Genomic DNA, 22,022 nt, shown 5'->3' on the forward strand with positions numbered 1-22,022 from the left:
TTTTTCTAAGTTGTGGATATAGCTTTGAATCTTCAGATATCTGTGGTTTTTTTTTCTTGTAATACCCATAGAGGTCATGAAATGTCTAAGGGGCCAGGAGGAGGGGCTTTCAAAGGAGGATCAATAGGATGTAGTGTTATAAAGGGGTTAAATAGGAATGTGTCTGAGAGTGGGCAGGTGCAGAACCTCTGAGCTGATGCAGGGGAGAAAGCATCCATGTGAGGCCCCTTGTTGTGGGAAGTCAGAAACCTGAGTGAGTGAGTGAGCAGAGGGTCCTCAAGGACAGCCTGGTGTGACACCTCAGCACTTGAGGAGGTGAGGTTGGGCCCCAGTGCAGTGTTAGCTGAAAGTCAGGTTGGGGTCAGGAAACTCAGCAGACTGAGAACTTCCTCACAGAGGGTAAACCAGGAGTGGTTTTCAGGAACTATGCAAGGTACAGGGTGTGGGAGTGGAAAGCACAAGGTGGGAACTCAGTGACTTTTAAGAGAATGAGGAAATCCTTGCTGGGGTGAGGAAGAACTGGACTGTTAGAGCCCAGACAGGTTTAGGGGAGTATCCATGCCTCAGATAGACCTTTCGTGGGTGCCACAGACTGAGCAGGGTGAAGACACTGTCCCCATGAGGTGGGACAGTCTAGGGTGTATACTAGGTGCCTTTGGGTTGAAGAACTCTTCTGTGCATGGGGGCGACTTGAGTGTGGTGTTAAAGCCTCACAGAGGTCAGGAGGCAGCTCTACAGGGACCAGGCAGGAGTAGGAATCACAGCACAAGACGGAAATGGAGGCTTTATTGTAGAGGTCAGCTCAGACCGAGTGTCAGAATCTCAACTCTGTGAGGAGTTTGACTTCTCTAATGGCCTGGTTCCTCTTTTCCATTTCTTCCTGTTTTCTTCTCTCCCCCATTGAATTCTTGGTGTTTCTATGATTGTATCAAGATCCTGGGTGCATTCTCCACCTGCAATGCTCCCTTTGCAGGTCAGGGAACTGGACCTCATGGTGTATGCTCAGGGCAGCTGTCTGTTACTGCCTCTCATCCCTAGCTGGTATTGAGATAATTTGTTTCTTGTTCAGGACCTGTTTTAAAGAAGGGACGGCACACATCTTCTGAGGGCAGGGAAGATTTTCAGAAAGGATTTATATTAACAAGGTCCTCATGAATAAACTTGACTCCTCAGACATGGATGCAGACTCTCCTCCAGGTAAGAAAACATTTTCTGCAGCTCCTAGTGAGTGATGATGTAAAAGACAAAGATGGTCTTAGTTGCTGGCCATGCCTCTTGGTCACTGGAGTCTCAACTAAGTGTGTTGCCTGTAGACAGATGTGAAAAGTTGTGGGATTGTACAATGGAGAAGAGAAGGTGTTGTCTTTTACCATCTAGAGAGAATACCTTCACCCATGTTATTGTATCTTTTCTACATATAAATGTATCAAAATTGTTTCAAAGTTAAACCATGTCATAATGATTACCCATCTCTATTTGGTGACATGTTATATATATTTATATGTAAAAGCTTTAAATTTATTGGAAAGATACATACCAAAATACTGACAACAATCATTTTCAGTGTCAAGAATGAGTGATTTTGTACATATTGTAAGGTTTCTATAATTAACCTGATATTTCCTATTCACATTTTTCTATTTTGAATATCATGTTACTAGTGTTTATCATTAACAAAAAGAGGAGAATAGGAGAAAGAAGAAGAAATTGGAACAGAGTTGAAGACATGAATTTGGTTTGTCTTTCAGCTCCTCAAAAGAAGACCATGAGTCACGAAATTTTTCACAGATTCTCCAAGGTCCTCCTCACCTCAATCATAATATTTTTACTGCTGTTGAAAATCGTATTCTCCATTGCTCTGATTAGTAAGTATGCCCCTGGGAGAAGCGAACAAGAGAAGGAAAGGGACTCATCAGACAGACAGTGACCCAGAAACCTGAGGCAGATACTCCCCAGTGTAGATGTAATCATCTTGTTAAATAAGAAACATAGTCAATGCAGAGATGAAAGCCCAAGATGTCAGAGCAATAGTTAAGAGGTAAAAACCTTACCCTTCACTGCTGCTGCTGTCTTCCTCAGCAAGAGCGCTACTTCCTGTGTCTGTCTTTATATAGACTTTCTGTTCTGCCTTCTCATTGGTTGTAAACCCACCCACATGACCTCCTAGTGACTGCCCATCTACACAGACCTCCAGGTCTTCTATGGTTGGTATTGAGATTAAAGGTGTGTGTCTCCATGCTGACTGTATCCTTGACCACACAGAGATCCGCCTAGCTCTGCCTCCGAAGTGCTGGGATTAAAGGCATGCACCACCACCACCCAGCTTCTGCTATGGCTTGCTATTAGCCCTGACCCTCAGGCAACTTTATTTATTAACATACAAATAAAATCACATTTCAGTACAAATAAAATATTACCATACCCCAGGGAGATGGATGACATTGGGAAATTCCCTCTATTTTAGAATAACTCTTCTGTCAAAGTCATTCATTCTCACTAGAGAAGCATGTGTGTGTTCATTGGTGTCACAGAGTCAAATACTGGGGCATCTCTTTTAGGATCTAGTAACGAGGACAAACCTGTATTTCCTCATCAGCATATTTGGATGCAGAGACATCTATATTTTGGAATGAGTAGAAGGATGAGAAGATATAGATAGAGCTATTCCAGGGACAGTGCTCCACTGGAGTTCCTTCTAATCATTTATTTTTTCTTCTAGATTGTGTGAGACCTGAAAGCTAATTTAGAAAATAGTGGAATTCTTTGTAGATTGGTCTTCAAATTTACTAAAAATTAAAAAACACACACTCTATTTTTATGTAGATGTTTTATTTATTCATGCAATAATTAGTAATATCTATTTACTATATATTGGGCAGCATGTCAGAGAGTCCAGAAATAGCTGCAGCTCCCAGTCTCAAGATGTTTAGAGTATAGTCAAGTGAACCAGTGCTTTAAAAAATTGCATGGGGAATGCTCTGCAGGCGAAAATTACTTTCTCCTGCCGCTTGGGATCAAAAGCTTCCCACAGGAATCTCCCCCACTCCCAACCCCACATTAAGCTCTTCTTTGATAGATAGTTCCTCAGATTATTTTCTAGGATTTTTCATTAATAGCCATAGTTAGAAAATTAAACACCTAGTTTCTGTGTCTACGTTTTTTTTATGCTATTATCCTTCATTCCTACTCCACCTTACTCTGTTAAGCTTTTCCTACACTATATTTCTTTTTCTTTTTTTATATTTTCATTTTATAATTAAAATAATTTTGCATATCAGCCACGGACTCCCCTGTCTTCCCTCCTGCCACCCCTCAGCCTTCCCTCTAATCAACCCCCCATTCCCACCTCCTCCAGGGCAAGGTCTCCCCTGGGGATTCAGCTCAGCCTGGTAGAGTCAGCTGAGGCAGGTCCAGTGCCCTCCTCAGTGTCTCAGCATAGGCCCTAGGTTCCAAAAAGCCAGTGTATGCACCAAGGACATGTCCTGGTCTCACTGCCTGGGGGCCTCCTGAATAGTTCAAGCTAATCAACTATCTCAGTTATTCAGAGGGCCTGATCCAGTTCCATGGGGGCTCCTCAGCTATTGGTTCACAGTTCCTGTGATTCCACTAGTTTGGCTATTTGTCCCTGTGCTTTTTCCAATCATGGTCTCAATATTTCTTGTTCATATAATCTCTTCTCTCTCTCTCTCTCTCTCTCTCTCTCTCTCTCTCTCTCTCTCTCTCTCTCTCTCTCTCTCTCTCTCGCCAATTGGACTCCTGGAGCTCCACCTGGGGCTTGGCCGTGGATGTCTGCCTCTGCTTCCATCAGTCATTGGATGAGAGTTCTATCATGACAGGGTGTTCAGCCATTCAATCACCTGAGTAGGTCAGCTCAGGCTTTCTCTCAACCATTGCCATTAGTCTACAGTGGAAGTATCTTTGTGGATTTCTGGGGACCTGTCTAGCATTCTGCTTCTTTATATTTCCATGGAGTTTTCATTTATTATGGTATCTCTCTCCTTGTTCTCCCACTCTGTTCCTGATCCAGCTGGGACCTCCTGCTCCCCTAAGCTCTCTTTCCCCCAACCCTTGCCCTCCATTACCCCCCCACCCCCAGTCTAGTTTGCTAATGTAGATCTCATCCATTTCTCTGTCATTGGGCAATCCCTGTGTCTTTCTTAGGGTCCTCTTTACTAGGTAGCCTCCCTGGAGTTGTGAGTTGCAGTCTGGTTATCCTTTGCTTTACACCTAGTATCCACTTATAAGTGAGTATATACCACGTTTGTCTTTCTGAGTCTGTGTTACCTCACTCAGGATGATTTTTTTCTAGTTCTATCCATTTTCATGCAAACCTCATGATTTCATTGTTTTTCTCTGCTGAGTAGTATTCCATTGTGTATATGTCCCACATTTTCTTTATCCATTCTTCAGTTGAAGGGCATCTAGCTTGTTTCCAAGTTCTGGCTATTACAAATAATGATGCTATGAACATAGGTGAGCATGTGTCCTTGTGGTATGATTGAGCATTCCTTGGGTATATGCCCAAGAGTGGTATAGCTGGGTCCTGAGAGAGGTTGATTGCCAATTTTCTAAGAAAGCAACATACTGATTTGCAAAGTGGCTGTAAAAGTTTGCATTCCCACCAACAGTGGAGGAATATTCCCCTTGCTCCACATCCTCTCCAACATAAGCTGTCTTCAGTGTTTTTGATCTTAGCCATTCTGACAGGTGCAAGATGGTATCTCAGGCCATTTTGATTTGCATTTCCCTGAAGATTAAGGATGTTGAGCAATTCCTTAAATGTCTTTCAGCCATTTGAGCTTCATCTGTTGAGAATTCTCTGTTTAGGTCTATAGCCCATTTTTTTTTTAATTGGACTGTTGGATATTTTGATGTCTAATTTCTTGAGTTCTTTATATATTCTGGATATCAGCCCTGTGTCAGATGTGGGGTTGTTGAAGAACTTTTCCCATTCTGTAGGCTGTCATTTTGTCTTGTTGACCATGTTCTTTGCCCTACAAAAGCTTCTCAGTTTCAAGAGGTTCCATTTATTAATTGTTGTTCTCAGTGTCTGTGCTACTGGTGTTATATTTAGGAAGTGATCTCCGGTGCCAATGCATTCAAGACTACTTCCTACTTTCTCTCCTATCAGGTTCAGAGTAACTGGATTTATGTTGAGGTCTTTGATCCACTTGGACTTACGTTTTGTGCACAGTGACATATATGGATCTATTTGCAATCTTCTACATGTTGACATCCAGTTATGTCAGCACCATTTGTTGAAGATTCTTTCTTTTTTCCATTGTACAGTTTTGGCTCCTTTGTTGAAAATCATATGTTCATATGTGTGCAGATTAATGTCAGGGTATTCAATTTGGTTCCATTGGTCCACATGTCAGTTTTTATGCCAGTACCAAGCTGTTTTTATTATTGTAGCTCTATAGTAGAGCTTGAAGTCAGGGATCATGATACCTCCAGTGGTTGCTTTTGTACAGGATTCTTTTGGCTATCCTAGGTTTTTTGTTTTTCCATATGAATTTGAGTATTTTTCTTTCTAGGTCTGTGAAGAATTGTGTTGGGATTTTGATGGGGATTGCATTGAATCTGTAGACTGCCTTTGTCAAGATTGCTATTTTTACTGTGTTGGTTCTGCCTATCCATGAGCATGGGAGATCTTTCCATTTTATGACATCTTCTTCAATTTCTTTTTTCAGGGACTTAAAGTTCTTGTCATACAGGTCCTTCGATTGCTTCGTTAGAGTTACCCCAAGGTATTTTATATCCTTTGTGGATATTGTAAAGGGTGATGTATCTCTGATTTCCTTCTCAGCTCATTTGTCAATTGTATATAGGAGGGCTACCGATTTTTTTGAGTTAATCTTGTATCCTGCTACATGGCGGAAGGTGTTTATAAGCTGTATCAGTTCCTTGGTTGAATATTTGGGGTCACTCAAGTATACTATCATGTCATCTGCAAATTGGGAAAGCTTGACTTCTTCCTTTCCAATTTATATCCCCTTAATCTCCTTATGTTGTCTTATTACTCTGGCTAGAACTTCAAGTATTATATTGAATAAGTATGAGGAGAGTGGACAGCCTTGCCTCGTTCCTGATTTTAGTGGAATTGCTTTGAGTTTCTCTCCATTTAATTTGATGTCGGATGTTGGCTTGCTGTAAATTGCCTTTATTATTTTTAGGTATGTTCCCTGTATTCCTGATCTCTCCAAGACCTTTATCATGAAAGGGTGTTGGATTTTGTCAAATGCCTTTTCAGCCTCTAGTGAGATAATCATGTTGTTTTTTCTTTCAGTTTGTTTATATGGTGTATTACATTGACAGAATTTCACATGTTGAACCACCCTTCCATCCCTGGGATGAAGCCTATTTGATCATGGTGGATAATTTTTTTTTTAAGATTTATTTATTATGTATACAGTGTTGTGCCTGTATGTCTGCCAAAGGCTAGAAGAGGGCACCAGATCTCATTAAAGATGGTTGTGAACCACCATGTAGTTGCTGGGAATTGAACTCAGGACCTCTGGAAGAGCAGCCAATGCTCTTAACTTCTGAGACATCTCTCCAGCTCCGGACAAATTGTTTTGATATGTTTTGGAGTCTGTTTGCCAGTATTTTTTTTTTGTGCTTTTAAATGTGCATTTTTTAAAAAAATTTTATTTATTTTATTTTACAATACCATTCAGTTCTACATATCAGCCACTGGTTCCCCTATTCTCCCCCCTCCCACACCCTCCCCTTACCCCCAGTTCACCCCCCCGATTCCCACCTCCTCCAGGGCAAAGCCTCCCCCGAGGACTGCGATCAACCTGGTAGACTCAGTCCAGGCAGGTCCAGTCCCTTCCTCCCAGACTGAGCCAAGCGTCCCTGCATAAGCTCCAGGTTTCAAACAGCCAACTCATGCAATGGCACAGGACTCGGTCCCACTGCCTAATTGCCTCCCAAACTGATCAAGCCAATCAACTGTCACACCTCTTCAGAGGGCCTGATCCAGCTGGGGGCCCCTCAGCCTTTGGTTCATAGTTCATGTGTTTCCATTCATTTGGCTATTTTTTTTCAATAATTGAGTAAAACCAAAATTTATTATAAGCCACAGTCGTCCTAGGGACCTCCATGCTATATATATATAGCCTCCATGGTTCTATGGGCTGTGGTCTGATTGTTCTTTATTTTATATCTAGAATCCACTTATGAGTGAGTACATACCATGACTGTCTTTCTGGGTTTGGGTTACCTTACTCAGTATGGTTTTTTCTAGTTCCATCCATTTACCTGCAAATTTCATGCTTTCCTTGTTTTTCTCTGGTGAGTAGTACTCCATTGTGTATATGTACCACATTTTTTTTTCATCCATTCTTCTGTTGATGGGCATCTAGGTTGTTTCCAGGTTCTGTGTTTGCCAGTATTTTATTGAGTATGTTTGCATTAATGTTCATAAGGAAGACTGGTCTGTAGTTCTCTTTCTTTGTTGCATCTTTGTTTGGCTTGGGAATCAGGGTAATTGTAGCCTCATAGAAGGAATTTGGTAACGTTCCTTCTGTTTCTATTGTGTGGAACAATTTGAAGAGTATTGGTATTATCTCTTCTTTGAAGGTCTGGTAGAATTCTGTGTTGAAACCATCTGGTCCTGGCTTTTTTAGGTTGGGAGACTTTTAATGACTGTTTCTATTTCCTTAGGGGTTATTGGTCTATTATAATAGTTTATCTGGCCTTGATTTTAACTTAGGTATGTGGTACCTATCCAGGAAATTATCCATTTCTTTTAGATTTTTCAGTTTCGTGGAGTAGGGGCTTTTGAAGTATGACCTGATGATTCTCTGGATTTCCTCAATGTTAGTTGTTATGTGTCCCTTTTCATTTCTGATTTTTTTAATTTGGATGCTCTCTCTCTGCCTTTTGGTTAGTTTGGATAAGGGCTTGTCCATCTTGTTGACTTTCTCAAAGAGCCAACTCTTTGTTTCATTGAATCATTGTATTGTTCTCTTTGTTTTTATTTTATTGATTTCCTCTCTCAATTTGATTATTTCCCGGCGTCTATTCCTCCTGGGTGACTTTTCTGCTTCTTGTTCTAGAGCTTTCAGTTGTGCTGTTAAGTCACTAGTGTGAGATTTCTCCAACTTCTTTATGTGGGCATTTTCCTCTTAGCACTGCTTTCATAGGGTCCCATAAGTTTGGGTATGTGGTATATTCATTTTCATTGATCTCTAGGAAGTCTTGAATTTCTTTCTTTATTTCTTCCTTGACCCACTGGTGATTCAGGTGAGTATTACTCAGTTTCCATGAGATTGTAGGCTTTCTGTAGTTTTTGTTGTTGTTGAAATCTAACTTTAAACCATGGTGGTCTGATAGAACACAGGAGGTTATTCCAATTTTTTTGTATCTGTTGAGATTTGACTGTGGCCACGTATGTGGTTGATTTTAGAGAAGGTTCCATGGGGTACTGAGAAGAGGGTATATTCTTTTTTATTAGGATGGAATGTTTTGTAAATATCATTTAAGTCCATTTGATTCATAACATCAGTTAAGTCCCTTATTTCTCTGTTAAGTTTCAATTTGGCAGATCTGTCCAGTGGTGAGAGTGGGGTGTTGAAGTCTCCCACTATTAATATGTGGGCTTTTATATGTGATTTAAGCTTTAGTAATATTTCTTTTACATATGTGTGTGCCCTTGTGTTTGGGGCATAAATGTTCAGAAGTGAAACTTCATCTTGGTGGCTCTTTCCTGTTATGAGTATGTAATGTCCTTCTTGATCTGTTTTGATTGATTTCAGTTTGAATTTAATTTTGCTTGATATTAGGATGGCTTCACCAGCTTGCTTCTTAAGACCATTTGATTTGAAAGACTTTCCCCAGCCTTTTATTCTTAGGTAGAGTCTATCTTTGAATTTGAGGTGTGTTTCTTGTATGCAGTAGAAAGATGGGTCCTGCTTTCGTATCCTGTCTGTTAGCCTGTGTCTTTTTATTGGTGTCTTTTTATTTATTAACTCCATTGATATTAAGGGATATTAACGACCAGTGATTGTTAGTTCCTGTTATCTTTTGGTGTTAGTGTGTGTGTACTTCTCTTCTTTGGGGTTTACTGCTGTGGGGTCATTTATTGCCTCTGTTTTTGTGGGTGTATCTGACTTCCTTAGGTTGGAATTTTTCTTCTAGTGCTTTCTGTAGGGCTAGTTTGTGGATAAGTATTGTTTAAATCTGGTTTTGTGTTGGAATGTCTTGTTCACTCCCTCTATGATGATTGAAAGTTTTGCTGGGTATATTAGTCTAGGCTGGCATCCATGGTGTCTTAGTGTCTGCATTACATCTGTCCAGGTCCTTCTGGCTTTCAAAGTCTCCATTGAGAAATCGGGTATTATTCTGATGGTTTTGCCTTTATAAGTCACCCGGCCTTTTTCCTTTGCTGCTCTTAATATTCTTTCTTTATTCTGTAGGTTTATTTGTTTAATTATTATGCATCAAGGGGACTTTTTTTGGGGTCTAGTCTGTATGGTGTTCTATATGCTTCTTGTATTATCATAAGTATTTCCTTCTTTAAGTTGGGAAAGTTTTCTTCTATGATCTTGTTGAATATATTTTCTGTGCCTTTGAGTTGTTATTCTTCTCCTTCTTCTATCCCTATTATTCTTAGATTTGGTCTTTTCATGGTGTCCCACATTTTTTGGACATTTTGTGTTATGACTTTTTTGTCTTTGGTATTTTCTTTGACTGACGAATCCATTTCCTCTATTGTATCCTCTACAGCAGAGTTCCTCTCTTGCATCTCTTGTATTCTGTTGATTATGCTTGCATCTGTGTTTTCTGTTCATTTACTCAGATTTTCTATTTCCAGCATTCCCTCTGTGTCTTCTTCATTGTTTGTATTTCCCTTTTCAGGTCTTGACCTGTTTCCCTCACCTGTTTAATTGCTTTTTCATGGTTTTCTTTAAGGGATTTATTGCTTTCTTCCAATTTTTTATTTGTTTTTTCCTCTCTTTCTTTATAGACTTCTTCCAATTTTTTGTTTGACCTTTTCTCAATTCCTTTATTGATATCCTCCACTTTTTTGTTTATCTTTTCCTCAACTTCATTTTTCATTTTTTCTTGAAAGGCCTCTAGCATCTTCATGATGCTATTCTTAAAGTCACTTTTCTTTTTTGCTTCTTCTACCTTGTGATGTTCATGTCTTGCTGTTGGAGGTGGGCTAGGTTCTGGTGATGCAGTATTGCTCTTTATGTTGTTGTATGTACTTCTGCCTTGACATTTGCCCATCTCCTCTTCTAATAGGTATGTGAGGTGCCTGTGTTTGAGCTATTTGCTGTTGGTCCACTCTGTGCTCGTTGTGTCTGTGTCTCAGGGGGCCCTTCTGGGTCTAATCTTAGCTCTTGGTCTAATTGGAGCAGGCAGCTTCTGTGTCTCAGGGAGCTGTTCCTGGGTCAACCCAATCTAGTTGATTCTGTGACTTACGGATTTGTTCTTATCAGGGCTCTTGGTTCAGTCAGAGCTGACCGAGTCTGTGTTTCAGGAAGCCTCTCTTGGTCCAATAAGAGGTGGCAGATTCTTCTTCTCAGAAAGCCACTCTTGGTCTAAGGAGGGCCAGCAGATTCCCTGTTTGCTGAGGTTACTCTTGGTCCAAAGACAGCTCTTTGTCCAATGAGAGCTCTCTCTCTGGTCCGCTTGAGAGCTGGGGGTGTGTTTCCAAGCCTCAGGAAGTGGTGGGTGTCTGGGGCGGATGGTTATGGGGGCAGGGTGTGTAGATTGCAGGGTCCGCTGGGGGGTCTTGGAGAAGGGGAGCCTTTCTGCAGGAGCCCTGCCAGCTGACTGGCCACTGGGGCCGATTTGGGTGGGTGTTCTCTGGAAACAGCTGGGGCCCAGGGGTGGGTCCTAGGGGCAGGCCTCCCTGGGTGTGAACAGAGTCACTCACCTCTGGCTCCTACACTATATTTCTATTTCCTACTTTCCTTATTTTTCATAGGTAAATTAAGAGAGAGACAGAAGGAGAGAAATCTTGATACAGAAGATTCTATGCTGCAGCCTTATATTCAGACTCCTTCCAGTCCCTTTTTCCTTTTTTTTCCTGAGGATAAAACCCCCGCTTCATTTAATTTTTTTTTTCACTACAAAACTGGATCAGACCAACTGCTTACTGGCAGCCCCTAAACTTCTACTTTCCCAAGTGCTCTGGAGTAGGAGCAGCAGGGAATATTAGACAGAAGGATAGAGGGGACAGAAAATATTTTTATATTTTTTTTCTTTATGTCTTAGTTTCTGTTCACTGGTACCATCTGTGGGGGTCATACACTCCACCTTTCCCCAGAGTACTCTTGAGTAGAAGCAGCAGGAATTATTAGATAGAAGGATAGAGGGGAGAGAAAAAGATAGAAAATACAGGATAGACTTGAGTGGGCCTGGATCCTAATCCATCACGCCCTGACTGTCTGTGTCAAAGGAATACGAAGGGATGGAGCAAAAGACCGACCTCCAGCATGGCCAGGGGCAGACCATCTCAGACACCTGGTACTCAGTTCCGTGATCCAATCATCCTCTTTATGCAGACCTGCTGGGTAAAGCCCTAGGAAATCTGCATGGGCTCCAACAATGGAGAACTAAGCATGAAACTGTAGGGGCAGACAAAACTGGACTCAGATCACAAAATAGTGCATACCATCTTACATATGCATCCCCTCTTTTTTTTTTTTTTTGTAAATTTATTTTACAACATCATTTAGTTCAACATAATAGCCACAGAGTCCCCTGTTCTCCCACTCTCGCCCCCTTCCCCCTCCCCCCACCCCACCCCCCACTCCCACCTCCTCCAGATCAAGGTCTCCCCCGAGGACCGGGATCGACCTGGTAGACTCAGTCCAGCCAGGTCCAGTCCCCCCCTCCCAGACCGAGCCAAGCGTCCCTGCATAGGTCCCAGGATTCAAACAGCCAACTCATATGCATCCCCTCTTAATGTTATTTTATTCAGTAGCTATTGCTCAACCACTAACCAACTTGAAATTTAGTAGGTTAATTGAAATATTTATTTAATTCTTGCTTGGTGACTTTGCCGAGGCTGATCTCTCTTGGAGATTCCCATGATCCTAGGTGAACTTATTCTCATGGAGTCATACATCAGTAACAGACAACCCAGCTTCCTATGGCAACTTCAGAGTTCCAGGATGGGTGGAGGCAGTAAGCCAAGCTCAACATGGAGTGCACACACATTTGCCTTTGTGTGTTTTAGTGGCCAAAGCACTCTTAAAGGCAGCTCAGATGAGGTGATGTAGATTAGACCAGTTTCTTTGTAGGGAACTGCAAAGGCATAGTCCAAGTGGGTATTCATACAGGGAAGGTGAGAAGTGTGTCCAGTTTTTCAATGTGCAACTGTTATGGAGATACCTTGAAAAATCTGAAGCAGGACATGATAAAATTAAAACTGACTTAGAGAAGTGTGCTCTTACAGAGTGTGAAAACGAAGGGAAGGAGAAATTAGGACACTAATTCAGAATCCGTTTGAGCAGCACTAGGGATTTAATCCAAGGATCATGTGAGTGATGCACAGGAGAGGAGAGAAGTTGAACCAAAAGGAGGTGACGTTTCGGTCAGTATTGATAACTGAAAATAGGGGAAACAGAGGAGTGAGGTACAAGTTTAATATTCTATTTCATAAAGTCAGCAGTCATGAAGTTATTTGAAGAGGAAGAAGATGAGCAGCAGGTTTGAGTTGGAATATGATGATTTAAATTTGGATTATATTCGCCAAAATCTCAGTTGCACAGTTTAGTTGGATGCATATTAACATGTTTAAGATAGAGGAATACATTTTAGAAGATCTTTTTAGCAGATAACAAAATAGACTAAAAAAACAACCACTTCTATTCCCCACCCCCTCCCCAACAACCCAGGACAATGAATATCACTAAAGAAGAGGAATTTGGAGGAGAAAGAAAGATACAGAAGGAACTGGATGCTAAGTTCCATTTTAAGAGAGGTGGGTGTAGAAGGAAACAGGTAGGAAAGAGCACAGGAAACAGCAGCAAACAGGACCAGGCAAAACCAGAGGGAGCCATGTCTCCCAACAATTAAGGAGGAAGAGAGGTGGGCAGGGTGATGTGAGAAGTCCCACAGGAAGATGACTGATCAGTGGACATGAGGAGCCATTGACATGTAGTTCAGGAATGTTTGGTAAATGGGCAGAAGGGAAAGCCAGAATCTAGTGACTCCAGGAACAAGTGGGAGATGAGGAAGAGAAGAAAAAAACTTCAATTTCTCGAGGAAAGGTGTGTTAGTTTTTAGTTAGGAACTCTGTGAAAGTGTGGGGACCCTGAGAAGTCAGAACTAGCTGGGATGGAGGGAGATACTGGAAATAAGAGGATGAAAACAAAGTCCTTTTGATCAGTGTTGGGCTTTTATTTCTGTGCTCAGGTAACCTGGAACTGCTCTGAATTAGCTCATTTTTCCCTCACCTTTCCTGGGGTGCTCACATACTGAATAGAATTTATCACCTAAGATGTAGTCTTTATTGTACCCTCCATTAATTGTTGAAGATACCCCAGGGTCATGGTTCTGTCCTGTCCTTCCAGCTCTTCCTGAAAATATCTGTGGTCATAAATCACTAGGAGTAGGGTAATCTTGACTGTGGAGTAATGGAAAATTGTCTTTATTGTGGTAGGGTCTCATGTAGCCCAGACTAGCAATGAACTAACTAACTAATTAACTAACTAAACCAACCAATCAACCAACTAACTAAGCCAAACTAACTAACTAACTAACTAACCAACCAACTAGTAAAACCAACCAACCAAGCAACTCTACTAACTTGTATAGTTAAGGATGACCTGATTCTTATTCTTATTCTATATCTTATTCTAATTCTCAAGTGCTAGGGCCAAAGCCACCACACTCTGTGGGGATGGGGAATCTTTCCCAGGATGGCTTTATCTACGCGGATAATTGGACATTTATACATTTCGTTTCTACGAAGAATGTAACAAAGTGAAAGTAAAAAGTCAAGTCTTAGCCCTACCAGAAAAATGAATTGTTTTTATTCTGTTTTATAGCTTTGTCTAAAAAATATTCTCAGCTTCTTGATGAAAAAGAAATCATAAAAGAACTGAATTACACTGAGTTGGAGTGTACAAAACAGCATTCACTCTCAAAAGGTAAATCTTAATGTGCTTAAAATCAGCATTTCCAACAAGATTCTGGGGTAGCTCCATCAGCAATGGGCACTATGGGAACATGACTTCATACCACACACTTTATACCAGGTGCCTGTGGAGTTTTTTTCAGAGGTCTCCCATCAGGCATAATTGGAATGCGTGGCAGCCTAGTGTCAACAAAGAAGAGTTTCAGAGAGGGAGAAGTAATACTGGACTGAGTAGAATTTTATTATAAACAGAAAGGAGCTCCAGAAAGAATAAAGCAAATCTGCTAGTGTGAATGTGAGCATCTCCAGGGAGTCATGCTCAATGGTGTGTGTTTAAGATTTCATTTTTAATTAATATACGTATATATGCACGTGCCTGTGTGTGGGTTGGTGTATGAGAGTGCAGTGCCTGCAGAGGCAGAGGAGGGGGTCAGATCTCTGGAGCTGGAGTTAGATGTGGTTGTGAGTCACAGGCTCTGGGTGCTGGGAACTGAACTTAAGTCTTCTGTGAGAGCAGTACTCACTCTTAACCACTGAGCCATTTCTGTAGTCCCTCAAGTGTTTTCATAAGTGTGTGTGTGTGTGTGTGTGTGTGTGTGTGTGTGTGTGTTCTTATGCTAGTCTGTGTATGTTCTTGTGTTTTTCTCAGTTTCAGTGTCTACAAAGTGTAATTTACTCAAGATTTAAATAGAGAATTTGTTTTTCTAGTAAACTAAGTTGGAAGGTGGACAGATGAATGTGTATTGTTTAGGTTTAGGAAAGAGAGGGAAGTGCTTAACGCTACCCATCAGTTTGCCCCCGAGTAAGTTAAGATTCTCGACTGTCTTTGACATCTGTAATTGAGATGTCTTTGGAATACACCATCTGGTCCTAAATAGGCACAGTTTGTTTATTGTCTTTGACAAGATACCTTTTGGAAACACTTGTTTCTTTAGACCATTTGAGCTTGTCTGGGGTTCCTGCCTTTCTCAGCAGATCTCTCTCTCTTTGCTCACTATATTCTTTGCTGTAAAGAAGCCTGTAGTCCTATTCAGGGAGTCCTTGCCTATGCCCACATCTTGAAATGTTGTCTTTACTTTTTTGTAACAACTTCAGGGTTCCAAGCCTCAAAGTAAGGTGTTTAATTCATTTAGACTCTATTTTAGAGTCAATTTTCATGCAGAATGGATATGGATTTAGATTCATTCTTCTGCACATTGGTACCTAATTTTCTTAGTACAGTTTGTTGAAGAGCCTGTCTTCCTCGGATATGTATTTCTAGTGAAAAGTCCTGTGGCTGTAGCTGTGTGGGTTCATGTTTGTGGTTCTCTTTTGTTTTCATTGATCAATGTGTGTACTTTTGTTGTGGTACCATGCTCTATAGTGTAGCCTGAAGTCAGGTTTGGAGATACCTCCAACACCATTCTTTTTTCTTCATGGTTGCTTTGGCTATCGAGGTTTTTTTTTTGTGCTCTCTTTATAAATTTTGAGATTGTTTTGTTCATTTATCTTATGAAGAATCTTGGAATTTCTTTCATTCATCTGTAGATATTTAGGGTTTTTACATGAGACTTTATTTTCCTGTTTCATTTCACATTTTTTCCCTTCAGGGTTCACTGATACCTCTGTTGCCTTCAGGATGCAATTAACATCCTGGAATACTTAAAATATGTGTTTCAGATATAAAATTTCTTTACATCTTTCTCTGTTTATGATATATATATATATGTATATGCATGTATATATATATTTTCTGAGTTAGGGTTTCTCTATGTAGTTTTGGTGCTTGTCTTCCATCTTGCTCTGTAGACCAGGCCGGCCTTGAACTCACAGAGTTGGTTTACATGTTTTAAAAGCCTTTTCCAGAATCTTTTTATTTCCATCCAAAAATAAAAATATCATGGGCATTAAAGTTTTTAGATTAAACCTATAATTAATTATCTTGCTTGTCATAATACATTGACTACCACTTTTATCATCACTAATTAAAAATGTCTGCTAACTCTGAAATTTTGCTGCCTTGGTTACTGGCATCTATTGTTTTCATGTATAAATATGTATATATTTATGTAATATGAGAACTTCTGGTTCTTGGTATGATGAGTTCTATTCTTTGGAGACCCAGAATGTTTTGCATTATGTCTTGGGCATCTGAGGGTTCTATACACTCAGTTTTCCTGACAGCAACCCTTTAGGATAAAGGGGCCCTGACATTGGAGTCGACAGTGGTAGACTGGGGTTTCTTGGCACCTGACAGAGAGTCCAGAGTCCCAGCTTCCATGTGGTCTCCACATCAAGCAGCTTTTAAAATGACTCATTGACATTGCACTTACATTTCCTTCTTCCCCCAAAGTCTGGAGCTGTTGCCCAAAGCATTGGAAGCCATTTAGTTCCCACTGCTACTTCATTGTGACTGGCTCAGCATCTTGGAGTGGGAGTGAGGAGAAGTGTTCCAGCATGGGTGCTCATCTGATGGTGATCCACAGCCAGGAAGAGCAGGTGCATTCTGGGAGAGAGTGGGGCCTGGGCCTGGCCTGCTGTCTGCCTCCTTTTACTAAGAGGGAGTTTTGTTGACATGGGTGTTGCTGATGTGGCAGAAGGCTTTGCATCAGGAAGCTGGAAAGGTTGCTTCAGCCTTGGCATTCTACACCTTGCCCCTGCTTCAGTGAAGCTGAACAACCCACAAGGAACCATGGCAACAGAAATGCAACCTCTGAGGTGGAGGGAAGGATGAAATGTTTCTGCTTGAAAGAGCAGTGTGTGATTACAGTATTCTAATGCTTCCTGTAGTACCCACTGCCTAACAGAGGAGGGCACAGAGTTGATTAGGAAAGGGGATCAAGTCAGGAGAGTCACAGCCAACCATCAGAAATGAAATATCTGAGGTTGTGAATGGAGAATGCTTAAATCTGCTAAATTCTCTCATGCACAACATTCAAGAATGGTGTTGGGGAAGAAAAGAGGGGAGTGAGTCTGAGATGAGAATTCATTATGATCATGGATAGAGATTGTTTCCAGTGTCATGGAAATCAGGCCTCTGAGTGATGACTTTGTGTCCTGGTCAGCCAGAGAAGATGGCACTGCTGGTTGTGTTGGTGGCTCTTCTATTCCTTGATCCTTTCTTTGTCTTCTCATCTGTGTGTGACCAGAAAAATGTCAGTCAAAATATCACAGTGTTCCTCTAAAATGTATACTTAGTGAGTTTAGTCTATAATTTGAAAACTGTTGATGGACCTAGAGAGATGAATAGGATTTGATTATTATATATTTCCATATGTGCATTATATTGGATCTATACTTTTGTATATTTAAAATAACTTTCAAAAGATCTTATAAAAATTCTATAACAGAAAAAGAATCACTCCATCTAGCCTGAATGCTGTATCTTTCTTTCCTATTAGGATTTCATAACCAAGACCCTGGATCCTAAAGATGCTTATTATATTGGCCTTTCGGATCCGGGTCACCGACAGTGGCGATGGGTTGATCAGACACCATACAATGAAAGTGCCACGTGAGTCCAGAGTTATCTAGAAGAGTCCTGGGTCCTGTAGCATGAGAAGACTTTAGGGTGTTCCAGCTGTTGGTTATGAAACTAAAACAGCTCCCTGCTGGTGTGAGTGCTGGGGATGGAGTTACTTTGTCCCCATTTCCTCATCAAGAAGGCCTGTGAGACACAAGTCATTGATATTCTCAGGACAGATGAGGAAACTGAGTTTGAAGAGTGTAGCATGATAAGTACCCAGGGTACTCAACCAAGGTGCTACACCATGGTGGGTTTTATTATGCTTTCAATCTCTCTCTATATTTTAAAATAGGATTTAATTTATTTTTATTTGTGTGTATATGGTGGTATTTTATTTGTACTGAAATGTGATTTTAATTGTATGTTAATAAATAAAGTTGCCCCGGGGTTCAGAGCAATTAGAGCCATAGCAAGAGTCGGTTTGGTGGTGGTGCATGCCTTTAATCCCAGCATTTGATAGACAGAGCTAGGTAGATCTCTCTGTGTTCAGGGATACAGCCAGCATTGGAGACATACGCCTTTAAGACCTGGAGGGGCTGTACTTACAGGCAGCAGTGAGGCAGTCATGTGTTTGGGTTTACAACCAATGAGAAGGCAGAACAGAAAGACTATATTAAAGACAAACACACAGGAAGTAGGTCTCTTTCAGAGAGGTAGGAGCACCTCAGGAGGAAGGGTAAGGTTTTAGCTCTGAGCTCTGACCTCTTGGCTTCTTCTTTACATTGGTTCTGTGTCTCTGTTTGAGTGTTTGTAGTAAGTATGTGGGTACCCATGGAGCCCAGAAGATGGTGTTGGATGCCCTGGAGCTGGGGTTACAGGTGGCATGAATGTACAAACATGGGTGCTGGGAACAGAATTCTCACATTTTCTGGAAAAGCACAAGCACCCTTAATTCCTTAGCCATCTCTCCAGCTTTTATTTATATCTTTATAATAAAAATTGATGTTAAGATCATAACTGATTATTTCTCTTAAATCAAAAGTCCTCAATCTAATATGTGTGTTGTATTTATGTAATTATTCAAAAATTTAATATCTTAGTATGTTCCCACATTCTATCTTGATTTCTGTTGTGAGAAACCGGTAGTGATTCTACTGTCCTTCTCAGTTTTCAGAGGAGACAGGTAGGAGTCCAGGATTGTAAGTTACTTGTCCTAGATGACAGAAATAAGTGGATTATCTAGATATTTTAAGTAGTTCTCCAGTCTCGAAAATAACACTATTGTAAAATAAAAAAAAAAACCTTTAATTAAACATGAGAATAAGGAAAGACCTTTTCATCATACAAATAAGCACATGGAATGACAGTCCCTGGGTACCAAGCCCTAGGGATGAAGTAGCCCTTGGGATGTGTTCTGAGAGAAAATTAAGTAACAGGCTAAGAGAATATTGAGTGTGGTGGCCTTGTTTCCAGGGACACGTCAGACATGGGTGGTGGAGAACGGTTGATTTGTACATACCTGAATCTGATTTCCACAAATTCCCATTGTATTCTGAGGCTTGTTATTCCTGTTTTCTCTTTCCCAGAATCACTGTGGGAAACGCACTGATGCTTTTTCTTCCCTTCCAGGTTCTGGCACCCGGGTGAGCCCAATGATAACAATGAACAATGTGTTGTAGTAAATCATCCGTATTCTAGTTGGGGCTGGAATGACCTCCCTTGCAGTGGTAAACAGAAGTCAGTTTGTCAGATGAAGAAAATATACTTATGAATCAAGCATTCTCCATGGACATAGATTGCATTTTTATCCAGCATTTCACAGACACCTGGAAAGATCTTCTTGTGGAAGAGATGTCCATAGAAATTTAGGTAGGCAGCCAACAGTTATCCATTTGATAATACTGGTCTTCACAAATACTTATCTATTCATCCTTTACTCTTTGATATAATGAGACTTTCTCTTATACCTGGTAGCACACATCTTTAATCCTAGCATTTCAGAGGCAGAAATCTGTAGCTGGAGTTTTTCTGCCTGGCCCACAGTCAGGACAAATCTCTCTCACCCGCCAGTCCCACAGTGGCTCAGACCCAACCATATAAACACAGAGACTTATATTGCTTACAAACTGTATGGTCGTGGCAGGCTCCTTGCTAACTGTTTTTATATCTTAAATTAACCCATTTCTATAAATCTATACCTTGCCCCGTGGCTCGTGGCTTACTGGCATCTTCACATGTGGCTTGTCATGGTGGCGGCTGGCAGTGTCTCTGACTCAGCCTTCCATTTCCCAGAATTCTTCTCCTCCTTGTCCTGCCTATATTTCCTCCTGCCTGACTACTGGCCAATCAGTGTTTTTTTTACTAACCAATCAGAGCAACACATTTGCCATACAGAACATCCCACAGCAGAAATCCATCTGTTCAAGGATACAGTCAAGCATGGTGACTCACGCCTTTAATCCCAGAAAGCCAGCCTTTAATCCCAGGGAGTGATGGTAGAAAGCAAAAAGATATAGAAGGCGTGAGGACCAGAAACTAGAAGCCTTTGGCTGATTGAGCTTTTATGTTTTGAGCAGCACAGTTCAGCTGAGAGCCATTCAGATATGAGGACACAGAGGCTTCCAGTCTGAGGAAACAATATCAGCTGAGAAGTTGGCCAGATGAGGTTAGCTGTGGCTTGTTTTGTCTCTCTGATCGTCCAGCATATACCCCAATACCTGGCTCAGGTTTGATTTTATTAATAAAGACTCTTTAAGATTCATGCTACATATACCAGAGACTCTGTGTCCATTCTTAGATTCCTAAAGCGTTATTTGATGATAATTTTGTATGGTTTGGTTCCTCTACCCATTTTTCTCTCTCTTTGTTCCTCTGTCTTTGGATTTATTGATGTATAATTGACAAATAAAATATATATATTTACATTACAATATCTTGACTTGATATGGAAACATATTGGGCAATGGCTACCACAATCAGGTTAACAACACCCTCTATTACCTAACATTGTTGTCTGTTTTGTGTGTGTGTGTGGTGTTAGGACATTTAAGATCTTCTTAAACAAATTCAGACAGACGGGTAACATTGTTACCATTGTCACTTTGATCCTCAGTGCTTACTCACATTTTCTCTGGCAGTTTGTGCCCTTCCATCAGCATTTTCTCATGTCCCCCAATACCTGCCCTACCAGGACCCATTCAGGAACTTGGTCCCCATGGCTAGTGTGTCAGGTGCTGTGGGTGCCGTGAGGGTGATGTGGGCCTCTAATGGTGGCTGATCCTGGCTGGGTAGACTTTATCCACATCAAGTTTAAGAAGACGATGAACAACATTCTACTGCCACACCCATGATTATTCGTGTCTCAGGTTGGTGCAGGCCAAGTTAGGGACAGCCTGTGCCCTGTGGATGGACATTAAGGAGACCCACATGTCCCCTGGGAGGTTGTATGCTGCTTAACACTTGGGAAGGCTTTTCAACTTCTTGTCAGAAGTATTTTGAAACAGAAGTTGGCTGCATGGTATCATCAATAGTTGACCTTTAGATAATTGGACATGTGTATGTATGTGCACATATATGAAAATGTTACTTGATAGGGTACTTGAGAGTTAGTTTGATACATTACACTTCAGTCAATATTTCAGTATATATCATCTGAAATTGTCATTGTACAAAAAAAACTATACCACTATCACTCTTAGAAAATTTAACAACTCTTTTCTCAGGTGATGTGTGATCTTGCCTGTATTTCCTCAGCCATCCCCAAAATGTTTCTAATGGCTGTTCTGATAAGCCACAGCTGAAAAAATTTAATTTACAAATTAAATTATTCTACAAGTTTAGGCCATGACTCCAAAGACTGTCCTCATTTCAGACTCGAGCTTCAAGTTCAGGAGATCCCAAGGATATCATTACTTCAAGTCAACTATCTGCAGAGTTCCAGGATCCCTTGATACCTGCAGATTTATAAGTTGTAGGATGACACACTGAACTAATGATTCTGCTATATTAGTAGTATAGTTTTGGTATGTAGAAGAACACAAAGCAGAACTAAATGGAGGGACATCCCAGGCAAAGTCAGGGAGGGTCCCAAATAGGGAACTTCCATTGACCCCATTTATGCATCTTTTCCCACAATGTTAATAAGAGACAGTATACAGAATAGGCCAACCAGGGGGCACTCATCTGGGCTCTGATGTTCAGAGATTAATCAGGGTTCATTATATAGGTGTGATTGTTTGGTTTACAAGAGATTGAACTCAGTCTTCAGCATCACTTCCCTGCCAGGGTGAACATCTTATGGCTCAAAGCCAGCACACTTTAATAGCACGGTCAGTGTTTCTGAAATGGTGAGCTCCCAATATGAATTGTCTTGTTAGCATGAACTGTGAAAGAACTGAGCAGCATAAAGCTTCATGACCTACCATCATAAAGCAGCCTTCCCACTATCTCCAGGAATTCCAAAGAATTAGA

The 22,022-nt window shown here is 40.9% G+C and overlaps 1 protein-coding gene across 1 annotated transcript; it reads left to right on the forward strand.

The window, feature by feature from the left end:
• The first annotated feature begins 571 nt into the window (after window positions 1-571).
• LOC102917032 (C-type lectin domain family 4 member A-like) lies at window positions 572-20,519 on the forward strand. The gene is made up of 6 exons (XM_076567911.1): window positions 572-1,197; window positions 1,749-1,865; window positions 14,019-14,120; window positions 16,440-16,585; window positions 17,488-17,600; window positions 19,182-20,519. Exons 1-6 carry the CDS (start codon window positions 1,152-1,154, stop codon window positions 19,321-19,323), a joined length of 666 nt encoding a protein of 221 aa, XP_076424026.1. The 5' UTR covers window positions 572-1,151; the 3' UTR covers window positions 19,324-20,519.
• The last annotated feature ends 1,503 nt before the right edge of the window (window positions 20,520-22,022 follow it).

This window comes from Peromyscus maniculatus, chromosome 3 (assembly GCF_049852395.1).
Source record: "Peromyscus maniculatus bairdii isolate BWxNUB_F1_BW_parent chromosome 3, HU_Pman_BW_mat_3.1, whole genome shotgun sequence".
Classification (NCBI taxonomy): Eukaryota; Metazoa; Chordata; class Mammalia; order Rodentia; family Cricetidae; genus Peromyscus; species Peromyscus maniculatus.